This window comes from Molothrus ater, chromosome 4 (assembly GCF_012460135.2).
Source record: "Molothrus ater isolate BHLD 08-10-18 breed brown headed cowbird chromosome 4, BPBGC_Mater_1.1, whole genome shotgun sequence".
Classification (NCBI taxonomy): domain Eukaryota; kingdom Metazoa; phylum Chordata; class Aves; order Passeriformes; family Icteridae; genus Molothrus; species Molothrus ater.
The window spans coordinates 11,510,374-11,531,999 of NC_050481.2; the positions used below are offsets into that span (position 1 = coordinate 11,510,374).

Here is a 21,626-nt window from a genome sequence, read left to right on the forward strand (position 1 = left end):
GATCACAGTAGAGTGCTTAGAGCCTGATACTAGGGATATTTCAGCGAAAAAACCAGTTCCGTGAATCTTAAATCCATCCAAAAGGAAGTGGAGTGTAAAATCACTGCCCAAGTGGAAAAGTAGGCGAAAGGGCAAAGCTGTGCCCAGCTGGGGATTCTAACTCCAGGCACAGGGGAGAGTACTTTAAGAGGTGGGAACAAGGCTGGAAGTCTGTTAGCAGGCTGTGCACAGGAATGAAGTTTAACCCAGGACCTGCAGATATCAATGAGAAATGGAGCAATGTTAGAGTTAATATCAAAATATAGAAACAATCTCCTCAAGGACACAAGGGTGACTTGGAAAGAGATGTCCTCATCGCAAAAACTCAATTCTTGGAGCAGAAAAATGGTTTTCTTCATTAAGGTTAAGCTTGTACAGTGTGTTGGGATAAAATGAGCTGCTCCCCAAAGCTGAACATGGAAATGAACTGTTCTCAAGTCTTGGCAGAGGTTTTTAAGGATGCTTAGGAAATTATAATGCCCAGTTAAGTAGGAATTGGTCATCCAAATCCCTCAGGCGGTCCTGATAATCACAGCCACTCTGCACTGTGACTAATTTTCAGTCAGATTTTTTCCTTCTGCTTCCCTTTGCACTCCTCTCCCTGTGCCATCCTGCTGGCATGGAGCTGTGGCTGAAGCCAAAGCTAAGGACCTTGGTAACAAGGCATTCAACAGCCTTGATGGTGACAAGAGATGGGATCATCTATCCCTGCTGAGGGCATTCAGAACTGGAGCTGCTTTTTTTCCTACTGGGTATCTCCCTCTCAATTTTGGCCCGTTTTTGTACCTCTGATGTGAGAACACTAAGCCAGATCAGTGGTGGAAAAGGGTGTTTTGTTTGGAATGTTGGGAACCACAGGGAGCCTCTCTTGACAAGATTAACTAGGAACCCCCTGGGAGTTTTATTATGTCCTTGATTTTTTTCCCCAGCAGCTCATTCTTAGAGTGAGTTGTACTTGAGTGCACAGGTAAGGAAAGCCCTTCACCTGGTAAAGGTTTGGGAGATAAGAAAGGAGCAACAAAACCTGATTTTTTTTGGAAGTAAGTGGTAAAACTGATCTGGAAGAAACCAGAAGGGAAACTCAGTTCTGAGTGTGACCAGGAACAGTATTCCAAGCTTCCCTGGGAGACATTTTCCAACAAAATCTTAAAATACAAGGCACGTGGTCATGGCCATATTGCTTTCCTCTCACCAGGGACTTGGTTTTCAACTCACTCCCTCTGCTCCACCCTTCTTGATAACCAAGTCTCCAATCCCATCACCTATTACTAGTTTTTATGGCTTCTCAGCCTTCTTTGTCATCCAGATCCATCCAGTCTATCCGTGGCCCTGGAGCTGCTGAGCTCTCTTGCCAGCCTGGAGCACGATGGAGATATGCTAGTACTTCCCAGGAATAAACCTGTGGGCTACACACAAGCATTGTGGCAGGATCCGAGGAGGAGATACAAGGCAAGCAGGTGAAACCTTGCTTTTAGATGGTTTTGGAGAAATGTCCTCTACACCTGCAGCGTTCCACAAGTGAGGAATACCGGTGCTTTCTCTTCCCACAGCCGGTGGCTCCTGTTCAGCCCAAGACATGCCAGGTGTTACAAAAGGCTGCCAAGGCGTCAGCAGGGGGTGGATGTAGGGACACGGAGCCGGAGGTGGGACTTAAAGGTATTGGCTAAATCCCCACGCAAACGCGACTAAGTCGTTGTTAAAGTAATTAGCAGGTTGGAATAAATTTAGCATCTCCCTAATGCGCTGGAAATCATGATGACTTTGGAGCCTGTGCTTCCCAGGGCTACTTTGAGCTGATGGCACCGGGATCCAAGAAGGTTGATGGGATGACAGGCTGGGACAGGGCATCCGTACCATCCGTACCACTTCTGCAGAGGAATAAATGTTGATTAGCAGCATTCCAACACCTCGTGCTAAAGAACGAGCTATTTTTGGAAAGGAACTTGAGTGAAGCAGCAAATTCATTCTCTGCTGAATAAGGGGATAATTTGTTTTAATAGCAGATTGCTCTGTTAAGGAGACAGGGATTTTGGTGAGGATTTGTGACACGGTGCCACATTTAAATGTGAGTGAAGGTTTCCTCGGGCAGAAAGGAAGGCAGGGGTGAAGTGAGCTCCCGTGGTTGAAAATTGGGGATAAATTAGTGTCATTAGTCATTGGAACCACTTGCTTAGGGATGGCATGAATTTACCTTAACTTTGTTATTTGAAATCGCTTTCCTGATGTGCATATTGTAGCTTCACCAGCTGTTCGGGGTTTGTTTTCGAGGGAAATTGTCTTCCCAGAAATTCTTGTCATGTGTGGGAGATAAGGCTCTCTGATTAGAGGGTTCCCCCTGACCTTAAAAGATTTGAATGTAGGCAGCAGGGAAGAATTCCCCCTCGTTCATTATCCTCCAGATGACGTCCAAAGGGCACTCGGGGATTTAAAACCCTGCAAGCGGAGGGTGAGATATGAGGACAACCACAGCTGAGGGATACCCGCGTTTCTCCACACCCGGGTATATCCCTGCGTTTTGACACTTGGAGCTGAAGGGGGGAAGTGCAGCACTCCGCTGTCTTTTAAAACAAAAGCCCCCCGGGTTCAGCACGGGAGGGGTGCCGTGCAGGAGCCTTGTATGTGTGTGTGCGGGTGTGATCGCGGGTGGGGTGTACCGGGTGTGTGTGTGTGTGTGTGTGTGTCGGGGGAGGGGGGGAACGAGGCGGGTCCTCCGCCCGCGCCGCCCGCCGGCAGCCGCCGATGTGTCCGTGAGCTTATCCATCGGCAGCGCGGCCGCTGCCTCCCGCACCCCCCGCGCCCCCACCCACGGCTGCAGCGACCGCCAAGGTCACCCGCGGGTCCCCGGCATGGTGGCGGCCGCGGGGGGCTGAGAGGAGGCGGGCGGCGGCGGGAAGGAGCCGAAGATGGCTTCGCCCGCACCCCCCGCGCCGGGAGGCGGCCCCTCGCCCCCCGCCGGCCCGCCTCGCCTTCGCCAGGTGGGTGCTCCCCGGCGGGCAGGGGCGGGGGGCGAGTCCCCGAGCGGAGCGGGGAAAGGGGGGCACGGAGCCCGCGGGATGCGGGGGGGCGCGGGAGGCAGGGGTGCGAGCGGCCCGCAAGTGCATCGTCAGTTTGAGGTGGGCAGGTGGATGGTGCGGCCGGGGATGGTTTCTGTTCTGTTCAATAAAAAACCCACTTCCATAACAAAACCACAAATGCCATCCCTATCCCGAAAGCATCGCAGGCAGCACCTGCGCAGGTGTGCCCGCACCGTCACACGCAGAGGGGAGCGCAGGCACGCGTGTGTAACTTCACAGTGGTGCAGCGCGGTGCGTGTCGTGCTGCATCACCGCCGTGGCAGCGCGGCTCCGAAGGCATGAATAAAATCTTAATTAACGTAATGCTGCAGCTTCCCAGAGGCTGCTCCCGCTCCAGCTGCGTGCAACGCTTTTCCGCTCGCATCTCTCCCCGCGCAAGGCGGGAGCTCCGCTCTTAGCGGCGGCTGCTGCATTAATTTACATTTGGAATGGAGAAGTTGGTCGCTGGAGTTGTTTGACGTTCTTGGCCCGGCTGGGTCGGTGAGGCCGAGCTGCTGCTGGCTGTCTGCGGGGTTCGTTCCGTGAGCCCCATGGAAATGGGAGAGGCAGGAATGGAGGGACGCGGTGCCCGTGTGTTCAGTTGGCATGTTCCTGCTAAGGCTCTAATGCTACGGCGGTTATTAATTAAGAAAATAAGGTCAATAAAAGAAAAGCTGCTGTAAAGGAGGATTCCCTGTGCGTAATCAGATTAGTGTAGTATGTATGTACTCAAACATAAATCCAAAAAGAAATCCTATCCTACTCTTTTTTTTTTTTTTTTCCCCTCCCATTTTCACTGGTAGTAGTGTTGATGAGGAAATCTTAGGAGTCTGGAGTTGGGACAGACATCTGAGAGTTTGGGGGAATATCTAAACTTGTCAGTCCCTTACACGCCGGAAGTTTGGGCTGGGCAGCTCCAGCAAAAAGGCCTTTGTGTGGGTGTGCTGAGGACTCGGGCTGCAAATGGCACAAGAACAGCTGCCCCCTCGACCCGAGTATTTTGGCACTTCCTGTTCTGTTCCCCGCTGCAAACCAGAAGAAAAAGTGATTTTAGTTCTGAAGTTTAGTTTTAGGAGGGTGAATGACCAGTGAGGATTGCTCCAGTTTATTGCAACCTGTAGTAGGTGTGATCAGCAGGATAAGTGAGTAGTTCTGAGGATGGAAAAGAAGTTCCAGGTAGGGGAGGAAAGAGTTGGGGATGAGGACCCCAAGCACTGGGGATCCTCATTGAACCTGGCTTCTCTTTGCCTCTGACTTGGTCTGTGTGCTCACTGAGTCCAGGTAAGCAGCATCATTCCAAGCAGTGACCAGGTCCTTTGGAGACAGCTCCTTTTCTGTGATCCTCCTTGTTTCAGACCTTTGGTTTGCTCCTCAGCAGCTGGGAAACACAAGGTTACCAATTATTTATTGCTGCATGTCCAGCAGCAAAGCCAGACTGCTGCGTTCTCCAGAGCATTCTGAATTGACCTCTCACGGGGTTATTCATTTTGCATGAGGAAGAAACGAGCATCCTGAACTAGCAGTCAGAAATTACTCATTAAAAAATTGGCTACTGTGGTTGTTTTACTGTCTTCCTCTGCATTTTGTCCACTCTATGTTTAAAATTATTTTAAATTGCATTTAAAGAGGAATGACTCATCGCTCATGTTTCTCTGAACTACGGCTGGGGTACAGTCTGGTGTTCATTTATTTATTTCTTTATTTAAATTTTTGCTGCCCTTCAATAAGACATCATACACACAGCTTATTGGGTGACCTTCACAGGAGTGGGAAGCTCCATGAATAAATTCCCAAAGCCACTTCAGACCAAGGTAAAGAACACAGCACTGGCAGAAGTCAATCTGTTTTCCTATAAATCACTACCAGCCTCCCACTTTACCAAGCATTTCTTGCATCCTTAGGAGGGGAGAAAGGTACAAACAAGGGAAGTGAACATGTCTGTCTGAAGCTGTTGTACTGACTTTTGTTATCACATTGCACTTGTTGTGATAATGCTGAATGGAAATTGATATTAGCAATTTGCTGAGTTCCCGTTACATGGGTACCTTTGGGAGATCCTTGAGGTTAGTCCTGGCTTGCAGCCTGAGAGTAAGACTCACTGAAGAAGCTGTTTGAAACAAATTGGTATTTGTGGAGTTTTTACCATGTCTCTCAGTCCATCTAAGACATCTTTAAATGTTCCTTTTATTTGAAATATGTATTGAGGGCATTTGCAGAACTGAGGATAATGTTTACATCTGAGAACCTGTTTTAGCAAGAACTGCATTTTACCTGAAACACCTGTGTTATTACATTTAAATTGGGCTAAAGGTACTGCAGTCAAGCTACCAGTGGCATTTGTGATATAAATCTTGATCAAGAGTGTACTATATAAAAGACCAAGCTGTTGTAAATTAAACGATGGAGACCCTTGTATTTGGAATAGGATGGAGGTTGTGTCTCTTAGCAGTAGGCAAGTGAATTATTTCTACTGTTTTTTCTTTTAGTTGTCAGTGCTGCACTTGTCAAAAAGAAATTTAAACACTTCTCACAATAAAAAAATACATTCACTTGAATAAAATTTGTAAACTAAATAGTGTCTTGCATGGGAATGTTGTAACACTTGGGTACTGCTCTCCCACTGCACTTCTGAGCATGCAGGGATAAATCAATTATCCTAATCCATTATCTGATATGGAAAGAAAGTGTGCAGGAGTGTCTTCCAGAGTCATTTAACTGATCTCTGGTGAAGTTCTAAGTTCCTTATCATGGAGCAATGTACATGGTAATTGTCCTGTGGTCATGCTTTATTGATCGCCCTTAAATCCCTTTATTCTGTCTAATTTTCTTTTGGTATGACATCTGTCTGCCTGGATGTCCTTTTCCTATTCCAGCTTTTTTTTTTTTTTTCCTTTTTTCTTTTTTTCCCCCCTTTTTTCTTTTTTTCTTTTTTCCGGTCCCTGAAATATGGTTTGAAGTATTTGTAAATCCAAAAGGAGGTGGATATTTTGGGGATTCCAAACTTGGGGTTTGGACTAAGAATTTAAACTGGAGAGAGAACATCATGGTGTCCAGATGAAGAGTACTGGAGTGGATGTGGGAAGATGCAGAACAGAGCTCCTGGCATTCTGCTTCTCCAGAGATGTTCATGTGGCAAAAGGGCCCTGTGTTGTGAATCCATCCAATTCATCTCAAATTCTACAGGTTTCCAGCCTGTCAGCTTATATGAGCTCTTAATAGATGTGTGTTAGTCAGTATGAAATCTGCTCCTAGACCTTGACAAAAATCTCTTCCTCAATTGGTGTGGGACTGCAGGAACCAGTTTTCTTATTTTTATTTTCTTTTCTCAAGGAGTTTCTCTGTAACTCTGCTGAATTTTGCTTCTTTTATACTGTCTTTGATACTTTTTTTTTCCTGAAAGCTTGTATCCTACTGCAGTCTTAGAGGCTGTTCACACCACAATGGCTGTTCATCTGCTACTGTTTCTGCCTTTTCTAATCCACTGCCCAGGTTTTTCCCTACTGCGGGATGTACTTTGTCCCCTACTAACACTTGGCAAGACTTGAGGATATTTTAAGCTTCTCTTTCATGGTTGATTTAGGCCAACACCTCTCCCAGCCTCTTTGCTTTGGACAGCATGTTGTTCAACTCCACATCTTTGCTGATGCTGATTCTACTTCCATAATTTCAAAAATTTGCTTTGTTTGAAATCCCCATTTTCAAGGTTTCTTTGAACTTCAATTTGATTTAAGCTTATTTTTTGTTTTACCTTCTGCCACCCTAAAGAATTAGAAGTAATTTGTTGGGAACTAGAATGGCTTGAAAAATCAGCCTAGTGAAGCACTTGCTTAGTAAAGCCAACATCCATCAAACTGAACATTTCTATTCCAGCCATCCCTGCCTGCCATATCCAAGGGAAAAGGCTGCTAGAAAATGTCTTCCCCTTGAACTGAACTGATGAAATATAAAACATAATGAATCTGCTGCATAATGGATGTGGCCTAATGTAGGAAAAAGTAATTACAGTTAGAACGCAAATGACTACGTGTGTTGAGATAGCATATAAAAATTAGTGTGCTACGGTGTTATTTGGGTTGCAAAACCAAGCACCAAGTAGTTGTAAACTAATAGAATTTAGGCATATGAAGATTTACCACTTCATGAAAACCCTGTTAGCTACCAGCAGTGGAAGGGAAGAATTAAAAGTTTTCAATTCATATTCCCATTAGATCACCTGTGGGTTTTGCTGAAAAACAGTGGAAAAGCAAAATACAAAAGGGAGAAAGAAAAGTAGGTTCAGGTGGGTTTGCAGACTAAGTTAATTTAGTAAATGGCTTCAGCTGCTCTGCTGTTTGTGCCAGATCAGCCCAGGTGGGACGGGAAACAGACAAGGTCCTGCAATTACAATTACTCCCTGGGGTTTATAAGAGGAGCAGTAGATGGGCTGGGTAGTTTCAAAGGAGCTCTGTGAGCTTCGGCAGCTGCTTCTCCTTGGGCAGGGCCTTTTCAGCCAGATTGGCAGCACCTGGAGCTGGAATGTTCCAGAAGCCAGTGCCACCTCAGTCGGGCTGCTGGGCTCCTGCTGCAAAGCACAGGTAGGGGCTTGCTGTGGCCTTTAATGCTTTGTTTTTATTTATTTTTCATATTTATTTGTTGTAGAAGTGTTGAGGGAGCAGGTTGAAGTGAGGGTTGTAATTTGGTGCTGATTTGTGTGTCAGTTCTATTTCATTTCTTCGTGAGGGATGTTGAGGTTGTTGGCAGGTATTCTGTTTTAGATGGATTGTGCCCTCAGGGAAGAGTGGAGGGTTTGCCTGTTGGGTTGTTTGGTTATTTTCCCTTTTGTTTTTGTGTGGGTGGTATTCTATTTTTAAAATACTTTAAATTTCTTTGGTTTTTAAAATTTTTTTTCCATTTTTTCTTGTCGTTGTTTTTCTTCTGTTTTTTCTTTCTTTATTTTCTTTTTTCTGATTTTTTCTTTCTTTTTTTTCCTCCTTTTTCCTCAAATTTTTTCTCCCCTTAATTTGTTTTTTTCCTCAATTTATTTTTTTTCTTTTTTTTTTCCCCTCCATTTCTTTTTTATTTTCCCTTCAATTTGTGTGGGGGCAGGAGGGAGCTGGCCACCATTTTGTGGGGGGGGCAGGAGAGGCTGGCTGCCATTTTGTCTATGGGGCCCTGTCTGTCATTTGTTGTGTGGGGAGGGGGCTTCCCATCATTTTTTTTGTGGGGTGGGGCTGTCCACCATTAGGTTGTGGTGGAGGGGCCTGCTGGCTGTGTTATGTAGGGTGAGAGCTGCTCACCATGTCGTGTGGGGAGGGGGATTCCTGCCATGTTGTGGGAGCTGTAGTGAGGCTTCAGCCACTGCTTCTGATTGGGATGCACTGGGGTGTGAGAGGGAACAAGTAGCAAAGATTGCTTTGACAAAAAGCAGTGACTTGCCCACCTCCTGCTCTAGAGGATTTGCTTATTAAGCTGTTAAATATTGAAGGAGTAGTACTTCTTCTGAGTAAATAAAAAGCTGGAAAACATGCAAAAATGCCCACACTGTCCAAAAGCCTCAAAATACTTGGTGAGCTTTTCCATGCTGGTCACTGCACATGTCTGCTGGAAACACAGCCTGTTGCTCTTCATGTCTGTAGCTTTGCTGCCTGTAGAGGTGACACCTTTGTGAAGTTGCTGTAGGGCTTTTTTGCAGTCCTACTGTTCAATGAACATATACTGTGCTTGTATTTGGTGTCTTATTATGAAGTATTTATTGCAAAGTTGTTTTTGCGGAGGGCTACAGAAACTACAAGGGGCTGTTCTCTGTCTATAAATACTGCCTGGGAAATGGGTTGTAGAATCCTCCTGTCTGAGTGTTAATAAGGAATTGACTAACGGAGTTGGGAAAACACAATATGTTCTGTTCTGTCTGTCCTTTCCCTTTTATCCTTCTTTCTCAAGTGCCTGATTGTCCTTACTGGCATGGTGAGTCAGCTGGGACCACAGAAACAACTGTGGTATCCAGCAGGATGCAGACTTCAAGATGTAACTGTATTCAAAAACTAAAAGCATTTAAGGAAAAGGAGAGGGGAGTGTGAGCTAGAAGTGGTTGTTCATTACCCACTGGAGATTTATGAACTTGGGTGTGTGAAGCAGGTTGTATCCCACATCCATTGTTGATGCACAGATAGCTCAAGATTTGCTATTGTGCATCTGATTGAAACAGTCTGATAAAATTTCTTCTTAAGAGCTTCAGGGCCAAAAGATGCACCTTGCTCACTACAAGAGTCAGAAGTAATCCTGGACAGAAAAAAGGTTACAGGGGTATTATTTGTTGTCTCTGCTTATGCAGTTTGGTTATTTACTTTGTCTTTTTTTTTTGTTTGGTTTGGCCATCTGGTCTGGAAGCATTTTGATTTATCTGCAGAACTTGACTGAGCCTGAAGAGAAGTAGGAGCACTGTATATCATGGGGCAGTTCAGGCTTCCTATAGTAAAGGAAGCTTTGTTTATGCAGCAAGGATTCATTCAGCAACATTGCCGTTTACAAAATGTTGGGTGTTTGCCATATTAACCCTTTGGGTTTGGCTCTGCTGGTGCAAATGAAGGTACAGCTGCAGGAGATGAAACTGCTGACCTGTCTGCAGGTTCTCTTTGAGTGCTGCTTTGACCACTTGTGTGTTTCCTTCAGCATTAAAGCTGTGCTTGCTGAAAAATGGTGAGAAGCTTTATGAAACGCATCCCTTGCTTCATTTAAGCTTTATTTAAGATGATCTGGGTATTTGAAGGTCATGTTTCTGGGGTAGAAAACAGACTTTGCCACATGCAGCATGTGTGTGAGGAAATGGTGTGCAACCAAAAGCCCTGTCAATCTTCCAAAAGTTGTGAGAGGTCCTGGCATAAATTGTCAGCTTGTTGGAGAACTTGAAGCTGATGGGATGCTTACAGGCATCTGATGGATGGGAATGCATTTCAAGCACTCAGACTGGCTGTGTTTGAGTGGGTAACACAGTGCTGTAAATACCCTTGTAGTTTATGTTAGGTCAGAGGGTGAAGTGTTGTTTTATGAGCTTACCTCTGAAAAGATGGAGGGTGTCCAGACCTCATTCATCTTCTGCACTGTTTCTAAATGTTGTGGTTCCTGATTTTCTTAAGGGAAAAAAAAAGTAATTCTAGATTATTTATGTATCTATATGTGTATATTCAGAAAATAGCCAACTGAGGGCAGTTAGTGTTTTACAACTCCTCCATACCATCACAAATAGCTTGTACCTAAAATGTTTGAGTTAAAAACAGCACAACTGCCCCCTCTCCCTGAATGCACTCCCACACATGCAACTCTGAGGGGAAAAAATAAAACTTTGCAATTAATTGCGGAGTGCTTGGTACGTGATCTAAGCCAGTAACTGCTCTCAGATCCCACAAGCAGAACCCTTCTGAAGTGTCCTTTGTAGGCTCTGTTAGTGTACTCAGAGATGTTTTTGTTTGTAGTTCTATCTTCCCAAAATCTGGCTTTCCCCCTCCTCTGGGTGTGGGACGGCTGCCAGCAGTCAGTGACCCGTGGCCCCCAGCTGCTGCTGGGCCCGGAATGCGTGCCGGGCTCCAGCGGCACCGGGCGATGGAGGCTGCCCTTCCCTCGGATCTGTGCCCGGCGTGGATGGCGGGAGCTGGCGGGGCTTGGCCAGCAGTGCAACTCTCGTGGCGGCTCTTAGGAGCTTTCTGGGAACTGGGAAACTCGGACTTGCTGGATGTGAATAGCTGAATAGCCTGGCCTCGGTTCAGGGCAGTTTTAGTTCCTGCTGGGAGCAGCAGCTGGTTGGTGCACTGGAGCCAAAGCCCGTGGGCTTGCACTCAGGGGCATCACATGCTGCATGTACAGCTCCTGTAACACTGTAAACTCTGGGAATTTTTAGATCTGGAGTGTGTCACTAATAATTTAGTCTTAGATTGCCTATAAATAGCTCCTTGTATCTGAATCTGCCCTTTAATGAGGCTATTTCTGTCGCAGTTGGAGGCTTGCACTGGAAATGCTCTACCTGGCATCCCTGCTGGGCTCTTTGTTGTCTTGGTGTGTGCATTTTCTGTTCTCTTCTGTCTGGCTGGTATTTGACAAGGAGGATGTTCCAAATAATTTTAAGCTTTTTTTTTTTTTTTTTTGGTATGGACACTGTTGGGATGTACCTGGAAACCAGAATGTAGAGCTGACACTCCTTAATCTTGCTTGAATTTTTCTGACTGTGGTTCTTTATCAGGGACCAAGAGCACACATGACTTGTCAGATGATAATAATTGATGAAAAGATGCCATTGCAGTCCTATTTTTACCCACTATGCCAAGCAAGTGTCAGCACAACCTTCTTCAGGCTTTACTGAGAGCAAGAACAGGCTGTTCCCAGGGGTCACAGAGTGCTGAGAGCAATGGATAATAGACTTTCTACCTGCTGGGTGCAAGCCTTGCATAAGCAATGTGCAAATTTGAGGCTGAAAGTTTCACAATGGCCTGTTTTGAGTTGATAGATTTCATGTGTATTTGTTTGCAAACAGTCAGCATGGCTTAGGAAGGTCTTTGGAGCGGGAGCCCAGACTCCTGCTATTTGAGCACTCATTCCATTCCTGTTATAGGAATAGTAAGCTGTTATGTGTGTCACTTCACCATTCGAGGGGGAATTTCATATTCAGCAAACCTTGGTTTTATTTTAATCATCCCAATGGATCACTTGCTGAAGCAAACAAATGCCTCAAACAAGAAACTTGATTTTTAAGTTTTTTATTGTAAGGATGCAATTGGAGAAAATTATTTATTTTAAAAAAAGGTTGAGAAGAACAGGTGATCTTAAGTTTCTGTGACACTAAAATGACAAAGGGTTGAAGTCTTATGGTTCTCAAAATGACAGGTGGATAAGTCAGAGCAAGCAGGGAGCCAGAAGAGTTGGGTATAAATATATAGAAGTAAAATTAACTCTGCAAAACTCCTTTTGGCTCCAGTGGCTGCCAGTTCCCCTTCTGTTTGTTCAGCTCAAAGAAGGGAGTCTATATTTAGTAAGGCAAATGTGTATGAAATCTATATCAAAGCATTTTATGTGACAGGTTTTGGAGGTGGTGGTGGTGGTGAGATTTGGTACAAGGTGCAGGCATTGTAGAAAATCAATTGGTGCTTAATTTTTATAACATGGAATTACTTAATCAATTACCTACTCAGCATGGGCTAATGAGCGATGACCTCTCATACCCCAGACTAACACTGCTCTTGGCGCTCATGTTTGAACTAAGCTGTTGCTGCTCCCTTGATGAAACCCTTCACCACTTGACAAACCCTTTGCAATGGTATTTTTAAAAACACCTGATTGCTGATGATTCAGTGCAGAGGTGAGGGGCAAAACTTGGCATCTCCAAGAGTGGTCCTGGGGGTGGAAGAAAGCTCTGATTATCTGTCGTGTGACCTGACACAGCCTTTGCTGCAACTAAACTTAGTTTGGTATTCTGTGCACCTGTCAGCCTGCTCCTGGCTGTGCCTGTTTGGGAGGGTGCACACAGACCTAGACCTTTACCTGGAGCTGCCTCCCACACGTCTGAAGGGCAGCTGCTCACCTCTTGTGTTCTGCAAAGGGAAGTTATTTAAACCTCTCTGAGGAGCTGTCCTTTGAGGCATTGGGAAGCTGAGCAAAGCCAGTCTGCACTGCTGCTGTCCCATGGAGCTTTAATTTGAGTGGTGTCTGTGGGAGATTTGGCACTGAGCTTTATGGGGTGTGTAAGTGCAGTCTGTGTCTCTCTTCCCTGCAACAATTTCCCCTCAGAGTATGGCTGTATTGCATCTGTGATTGCTCTTTCCCTTTTCATCAAGGTTTTGCAGACTAGAGAAAATTGCTGAGCAACATTGTGGGTTTTGTTTTTTTTTTTTTAAAGTGAGTAATAGAATGTCATGATGACCATGATCCTAATTATGATCTATCACTCTGAAATCCTGGAAATGCCATGTTTTGTAAAAACAAGCTCCTAGTGAACCCTCCAGCAGTGTTGCTATGACAAACCAACCCCAGAGCATAAAGCAGTTGTCTGCCCAGATCTGCTGCTATTCAACAAAGGTTTGAGGGAGCTGGTCACCTTAGTTTCAGCTACAGCTTGAAAGCCTTTATTTAGGCTTTGCTGCTTCTGCAGAAGTAACAAAATCTGTATTCACTTAGGGGCAGCCAACTTCAGGTCTGCATAAAGAACAGATTTTTAACACTTCTTAGTTAAGTTCTACTTCTGAAATTCACTGCCGAGGATTATTTAGAGTAAGCGAGCTGATGTTGCAACACAGATCTTGATGTCAACTGAATGCATGTAAGGGATTGGAGAGGTAATACTGTATCAATATCCATTATCTTGGTTTTTAGTCCAGATGGGTTTTAAATAAGGTTTCTAAGGCTTGTACATGCAACCTGAGGAATTAATCTGTGAGTGCCCAGTGGCTTATTGTTGCAGAATATATGCTATCTTTGTTCAACAATTCCCAAGAGAAATTATTTTGTACTTGACACAACTGCTCACCCGTAGAATGTCCAGTGTTGTAAAAAAAGGCTATTTCAAGTCTTATTCCAAAGAGAGCACTGCCTTTTGTTGAAAGATAGTTGAAGGTTTCCATGCTGTCCTTTTGCTGTGGCAACATGTGTTTTTCAAGATCTACTAGGCAGCATATCTATCATAGACTTTGTGAAGAAATTGCGGTGACCCCTCCTGACTTATTTTTCCAGTGAGATGGCAAGAATAGCACATTATGACACACTTTACTGGAAGCAAAAAATAGGAAAATAGTGGCTTAAGGTAGGTACATTCAGAAGAAACGTTTTCATAGTGTAGGAAACTGAAAGGTTTAGAGCATGAGAAGTAAGTATTGAGAAATCAAATACAGTAAAAATTCCTTACTAGGAATGGGTGGTTTCTAGAATGTTTCTTAAGCTCTTGATATCTGTAATTGGTATATTGACTGTACTTGTCATAAAATAACCCTGACCTAAATGCAGTTACCAATATAGACGTGTTTTCTTTGATATAGGAGTGAAAAATAACATTTTCTTTAGAGATGACACAAATATGTATTCTTGGTCCCTGTTTGTAGGCAGATGGAATTATGTATGGCAGAACACTTACCATGGTAACATAGATTATGACAGCTGAGCCATTGACTTTTTTATACTTAAGATCCAGTGGAAGCCATGGAATAACCATAAAAGGTAACAATTCTCTTGCATTTTTAATTATGTTAATGATCATGTATTTCATTCAGAGCCCATTTAATGTATAATTTATACCATTTATGCACTATGAGTAGCAAGTTTAGGTGAACATAAACATGCATATAGAAATCAGTACACATTTGGAGAAATCCTTCTCTTCTAACATGAACACACTGGACAAGGATTTGCTCTTGGCATTTTGTGCCGGTTTCCTATCCCTCCTGTGGTTGGAAAACCTGTGCAAGTGTAATTGTATCTCTTGCTTGTAACTAAATATCTCTGTTAAGGATTCTGGCAATAGTGAAAGCGCTGTTGCATCCTGATGCATTGGTTACATTACACTACCCATTAGACTGAGAAGTTTTTCTGCTGTGAAGCTGGAAAACATGTCAAAAATTTACTCTGGTGGCTACAACAGTTGGAAACAAGGTATTGGGCAAGATGGGTATCCTCTGTTCTCCAAGTGGAAACTGCAGGTAAAGTTACTTTTGTCTTGATTTAGGCAGCTTTTTATTTGTCTGTGTCACCCACGGGAGGTACAACACAAGTCAGCTTTTAGAGGGCAGATCAGCATCTATGTCAGTTTAAAATAATAAAAAAAATTAAGCCTGTCTCAGGTCTTTGAGATGAGTTGTCATCAGTCATGACTCCCTGCCATGAGCACTCATGTCTTGCCTTCTTGAGGAAGGAACATCCAGTAATCCTGTTTTACCTGACAAGTGCTCTGCTCAGCTGGCATCGAGCTCCTGTTCCAAAGAAAACAGCCTCAAACCAGCTCTGAAACGTGCTGTGGAGTCACAGCTACACCATCTGTGACCCCAAATGTAAACTCCACAGAGCTGCCTTGTTTGGGTTTACTTGACTTTCAGAGTGCAGGGATTAAAGACCAGTTGGTGTTACCCTGAATATGAGGGAAAAACCCCTACAACTATTAAAACAGACCCCCAGCCTGGGTGCTGCCATCAGATCCCACTATTTGGCTGTGTTGCCAGACAAACACTTTGCTGTTGTGTGTTAGCAGACATGACAAATATTTCTCTTCTGACTCCAAATTTACATTGTTGGGATTGCTGATGAGGAATTTGGACACCAGTGGACATGGGAAATGCTTGTGTTTACCCAGATGCATGAACTTGAGAAGGAAAGTCATGGAACTAGACAAATATTTGAACAGTGTACGCATTTCAGATATCTTGTGTACAAACATGTTTTTTAAATGCAGGTTTTTAAATGCCCTTGCAAAGGAAGGACTGTAGTTAAACACCTGCACTGGATCAAGACCCCTGTGCAAGATTGCCTGGCTTGTGTAGTTGGACAGTCTCTGAAGAGATAACCCAGTAGGAAGAAGCCCACCATGTTCAGCCACAGAGCTGCAGAATTATTATATTGGGCCCTAAGTGCTTTTTAATTCAATTTGGTTTGTATTTCTTAAGCTTTTTCATATGTTGGGTATTGGAAGTCTTGGTTTACTGTATGTTTGCCAGAGCCAGCAAAGTTTGGAGCTGTTAATAGACCTGTATGGTAAGAACTCTTAGGTAATGAGATCTTGAAATTAGCAACGTGTTCTTCATTGTTGATAATTTTTTCTTTCTCTTGTGAGAGGATGAATTTATACGTATTGGAGGCCAGATCTGGATTTCCCATGTCTCTGCAAAAGCTTGTCAGGCAGCCTGCTGTTCACTCACACAGAGCAAAGTTGCTAGAGCTGAGGTAAGGATATAGGTTTTGCTTTCAAACAGCTGCACCCAGCCATGACAGTTTGTATCCTCACTTCTGGAATTGCCCTGCTGGATTATCAACTGCTTGCAGGCACAGTTGTGTTGGAAGTGTGGTTAACTTCAAGGTGCTGCTGGTAAGATGGAAGGGTAAGATCTAAAAAAAGAGCTTCTCATCCTGGTTTCACATGTATTAATGCATCAATAACAGATACTGGAGCAGCTTTAAGCTCGTTATTTATAGCTTTTTAAGAAAAAGAAATATACAGCTTCTAAAATGTCAGTAGCACCATTCTCATACTGATTGCACTGTTGGGGGTATTGCTGACTCTACAGCTTTTGTGTATTTTCTAGACATAACTGTGCTATTGGCTGTATTGCTTCATGATTGCAAGACCTTAGCGTTCAAATACTCTCAAAAAGAAAAATCAGGCAGTGACTGAGAATTTCAGCAACAAGTCCCAACCAATATTATTTTGAATGACTGGTCTCCCCCACAGTGGGAGAAATAAACAGGATGCTTGGCTTAAAGGGCCTTAACCCAGACCTGACTGTGTCAGCTCTTCAGCCTCATGTTTTGGGTGACTGTGGTTGCCTGTTTGTTCCATTTCCTACATATGTTGGGACAGTGTTAGTGGCTGTTATGTAAACGTGTCCAGAGGCTGAGTTCTATTTAACCAAAGATATTTCCAGTAATAGGGTTGTTTTCTTGGAAGTGCCTGGCTGGCTGTTTTTTTATAGAATGGTCTACCAGATAAATGACCATAGTTTTTGAAAAATGCACTTGAGCTGTAGGCCAGCCTTCCATATATGTGTCCCTTCTTTCAGCCAAAATGTCAGCAGAGAAGCCTGTTCAAAGCATTTTCCTCTGGGCACATTGAAAAATGTGAAAGATGAGATATAAAGTTTCTGATAGTGAATTATTATCAACCAGCAAGAATTGTTGAGAGAATGGAGCATATCTGGAACTGTTGACCGTGGTTTAATGGGAATCTATGGGAATGAGAGCATCTAGACACAACTTGTTATGGGAACCATTTTACTCAGAGCTTTCTCTTTATTAGTCACCTAAAAATTCATTGCAGACAGACATTTCCCATACACATTTTCCTAAGATGCCACTCGTGTTGCAACTTTAATGTTCAAATAATTCAGGCATCTCCTAGAGCAATTTTGATGGCTCCAAAGCTGCATTTCTTCCTCTTATTTCCTTCTAATGCTTTAGCAGTGTGGTTTGGAAGGTGTTTTTGTCGGGGCACAGCCTTGAGTCATGCCAGGCCAAGATGCTGACAGACTCTGATATTCTTTAAAACTGATACTAAAACAAACCTGGGTTTTGTGAGCATCAGCACTGGAAACTCAGATGGAAAGGTTAGGGTTTTAAAAAAATGACACCATTGATGTGACAGCCAGTTAACTTGCTCACCAGCATAAGGCAGAAATCTAGGCCTTGAAGGGCTCGGAAAACTGTTTTGGTGATATTTGTAATCTATCTGCTTTCAAGCCCAAAACCTATGAAACTCTTCTTTAAAAAGTAACTGGTAAAATTTTCTCTAAAATAAATGTTTTCTGGTTACTGTTTTTTGCACAAACCATTTGTTAAGAGATAAATTACAAGCATTGAGTGAGGCAATACTCTTCACAGAGGAGGCCCTCTGTAAAAACTGCATTTAAGTTAGAGCAACAGCAAAAGGGGATAATTTTTGTACAGGGAAATTGGGGAAGGCTCCTTTTTATGGGAATTGAAAGATACACTGGAGAGAGAAGAGGTAAACAAAACTGACAATGGGAAAGAAGCAAAGAAAAAACAATGGAAGGCATCAACGCAATTGGAAATGAAAGCAGAACACTGGGAGCTTTGTCCAACTGTTGACAAATTGCAGCCCAGAATATCTTCCTCATACATGAAAGTGTAAACATTTAAAATGTGCTCTTCTTTTATTAAACATGGGTGTGAAGGGGGTAGTTTTTTAATGAGCAAATATCTGAGAACGCAAGTGGCTGACTTCAGTCAAAAAACCCAATTCCTTTAATTATTTTTTTCATGGGTTGAGTGAAATGAAACTGGTGTTTTATGTGTGTTCTATGCGAAGTATTTTTTTGAAATTTTGGGATGAGTTGCAGAATAAAAATTGGCTGATCATCACCTCACTGCTGTAGGTATCTTAGAAGCAGTAGAGCATGGGCTGTTTTGGCTGAGATTGCCAGGTTAGTACCTCTGCAGTGTATCTGATTCCCGGGGAGGGCTTTTGGTATCAAATGACACAGCAGTTAGCAATTCCTCAGTTTTGTTTCTTCTCAGGTATTATTTCAGGCTACAACTATGTAAGATCTGATTTTCTCAGTCTGAAATCTGTACTCTCAATGAATAGTGGTAGCATGCATACCTTGCAAATTTTTTGGGGAAAAAAAAGAAGCGCAAGTATTGAATTTAGTGGGAAATCTTGTCCCAAGACTGTCCTACTCCACCTTCATAGGCCAAATGGAGATTGTTCAGGAGCAAGTGAGAATGGTGGGGAAGTCATGGATTGCCAGCCAGTTTATTTCCTCAGTGTAAACAGAGCATGTGTTTTCCATCTTTGCTGTTGCTTAATATAGGTTTTCTGTCTGGGAATACGGAAGGTAAAATGTCAGATGTGTGAAGTGTTTGCTGATTTTCCCAGGGACATGCAGAGCTGGCTCTGGGTGACTGCTTGCCCTTCCTGCCAGACTCCTCCATGGATGGGCTTTGAGCTCATCCCTGTTTTCAGCCTGTAAATGCTTGCTCTCAGTGCTGTACTTGGCACTTGGCCTTTAGGAGACACTTGAGCCACGCTGTGTGTGCTCCCCCACCTCGCTCCATGCCCTTGGACAATTACAGCCCAACAGCAAGTGCAGTGGAGAGGGGAAATATTCCAGATTTATTGTGGAGCCTGAGTTTGTGTTTTCCTGAAACAGGAGCTTTCTTCAGTGGTATTCAGCAAGTAGCCTTTCTCACAGGAACTGTGCCAGAAGATGGCATTGCTGCACGCAGAGCACTCATCTCCATTGCAACAAGTCATTAGGAGGAGTAGAAAAACTGCAGCCTCCAAGCCCATTAGACTGAGTCAGGCTGTCAGGAAATGAGTTCACCTTCATATTGCATGTCAAGGACCGTTCCATTAAAATATATAGTGTGCAAAGGTTGTTTTTGTTTCTAATTGTTGCTGTTTAACAAGAAGCTTTTGTTTAGAAGTTGATTCATCTGTAGGTTGAGAGGGGGTGTATCTCAATACCCAGAACTCTTTTTATTTTCAAGTGGGAGAAGGAGACACTATAAAAATCCTCCCTGTTCACATTGCTTCCTGCCAGCATCTTACTCTTTGACTTCAGGCTCTCCTCATTTTCCTCCACACACTGTCTCCCAGCTATCCCTCAGGTGCAGTGGGAAAAGTATTTTCAATTAATTTTACTTGAGAATGGCCTATGTGCAAGAGTCAGTAGCTCTTGGTGCACTCCAAAGGCTTCTGCAGTGAGTTTAATCCCAGAAAATAGTAAGCATCCCTTAGGTGATGCTTAGGGGGTAGGTGAAAGCCTGAGGAAGAGTTGTACTCAATTAAGAAAAATGTGATTTTTCCAAGTTTGTGCTTTATAGCATATTTTGTTATCTCAGCGAGTGAACACTGCAGCTCTGATGTCCACAGGCCATAGGATGAATTGATGTGATAAGACTATGGTTTGTCTTGGGGGAAAAACCAGAATCTAAGTTTTTCTGGATACTGTAGAGTAAATGCAGTCTGTGGATCTGTGCTGGTGTAAGGATGACAGTGTGGTCATCCCTGGGAATGCTGACGGAAGCTGCCTGTTGTGGTTTGAGCTCCGCAGGGAATTGCTGGGTTTGTTGGAAAGCTGCTTGTTCCTGCTGAGAGCTTTGGAAAAAGACTTAGGTTGGCTTATGCTGGTGGCTGAACTGCAGGAGACACCTCCTTCACTTGTGGCCCTAACGCTGAACAGAGATGCACAGAAATTTAATTAGGAAGACATAGTGCTGGAAATTAACCAATACCAGAGAGCTTCCTTTTGCCTGCTCTCTAAATTAAGTTAGATTCCTTTACCAGTAAGGCTTTGAGGGGAATGAAAGGGAAAGCAAAAAACAGTGGAAAAACAAATTGATAGAGTGTAGAACAATTCTTTGAAGTCATCCTTTGAAGCAAAAAATGACTCCCCAGCATCCTTTCACCTGCTAATTTGGCTGTGTGAGGTTTCCTGATGGGTTTCCATTCAAAACTCCTAGGTTTTAGAAGCAGAAGTCAAGCACATAAGCACTCTCCTTTTTCTTTGCTTTTCCCATTCCTTGGTCCAAGTGATTCTGTGGGATTTGGTTTGGGGCTAGTGATAGATAGCTAAGGTGGAGACCCAAATCTGTGGGTAGATGTTGTGGAGCCTTCCCTGGGAGGAATATGGATCTGCTTCTGTAAAATTTCTGGTCCATTCCTTCAGGAGCAGTTCCTTTTGGGAAGCATCTCCTGGCTCACTGCTGCCCTTGTCTTTGTGAAGTAACTGTCATGGAAAGTACAACTTAAAACTCCCTAAATGTACCATGTTGCCCTTGGAACACACAAGGCTCTGGTCTCCAGAGCTGTTCTGTATCCCTGGGCTAATTGTACTTGGCAGCTGCTGCTCTCTGGCTGCTCTGCCTGGAAGGTGTCAATTGCCCTTCCTTCAGTGGTTTAGGAGATGGCCCACAAAGGGCTTTTCTCACAGCTGGCCTTTGTGAACTTAGATTTGAAGGGATTGATGCTGGAGAGAATATTTTTCTTCAGTAGCCTGTTGCTGTGCAGGCAACTTATTTAGTGGTGAAACATTGCTAGCAGGAGAAAACCTGTCATCAAACAGCAGAACAAGGAGCTGTTTTGGCCACTCCTTTTTGTTAGCTAGGTAAGAAAGACAGTTTAACTCCATATTGGACAAGGCGTTCTGAAGCTCAGTGGATATGGATGCATCTTTGGGCAGTAACCTGTTGCTTTAGTTTTTTATTTGTGTATTTTTAATATGAGCTGAGTCACAAGTGATCAGCCTCTGGTTTGAGCTCAGTTCCATTCTGCCAGTGGCAAGGCAACTGGACTGCTCAAATGTCAAAATGAAACATGGAAGAACAGCTTTAATTAGTGAAATGACCTGCTCCCCCTAAGAGCTGCTTTGACACCCAATTTACTAAGCAACATTGAAATATTGCTGCTGTCCTCCTCCTTCCTGAAACTCCAATGCACGTGTATATATGTGTATTTCCTTATTAAAAAACTCTCCTCTTTGGCTGTGCTGGGCCTGCTCCAGAGTTTCTTTTGCACTTGGGATTTGCTCCTGTGTAATTCCAGAAGGGGTTAGATTTGAAGTGGGTGCAGTATTATGCTGAACTCTTTATGCAGTTGGAGCTAAAATCATTATTGATTGCATTTGCTATGAATGAAACAACTTAGATGTATCTGGAAAATGAGAGAAGGAGGAATGGGGAAAGACAAATGAATGTTTCATGCCACATATTTCAATGCAGCAATTTCCTAGCTTTAATCATTCCCGAGTTCCTTGGTGTTGCACTTGGTGTGTTTTGTGCTGCAGGGTTCAGAATGCCCAGCCCCATCAGGCTCTGCACACAGCCACTGCTTGCTTTGGTCTCAGAATGATGTTGTAG

The 21,626-nt window shown here is 43.7% G+C and overlaps 1 protein-coding gene across 2 annotated transcripts in view; it reads left to right on the plus strand.

Moving 5' to 3' along the window:
* The first annotated feature begins 2,807 nt into the window (after nt 1–2,807).
* ANK2 (ankyrin 2) overlaps nt 2,808–21,626 on the plus strand; it is a 277,320-nt gene continuing 258,501 nt past the window's right edge. Inside the window, exon 1 of one of the 2 annotated variants that reach the window (XM_054514480.1) lies at nt 2,808–3,014. In XM_054514480.1, the coding sequence (XP_054370455.1) occupies nt 2,943–3,014 (72 nt within the window). In that variant the 5' untranslated portion in view covers nt 2,808–2,942. The remainder of the gene's footprint in view (nt 3,015–21,626) is intronic. The other variant, XM_054514483.1, reaches the window with a different exon arrangement.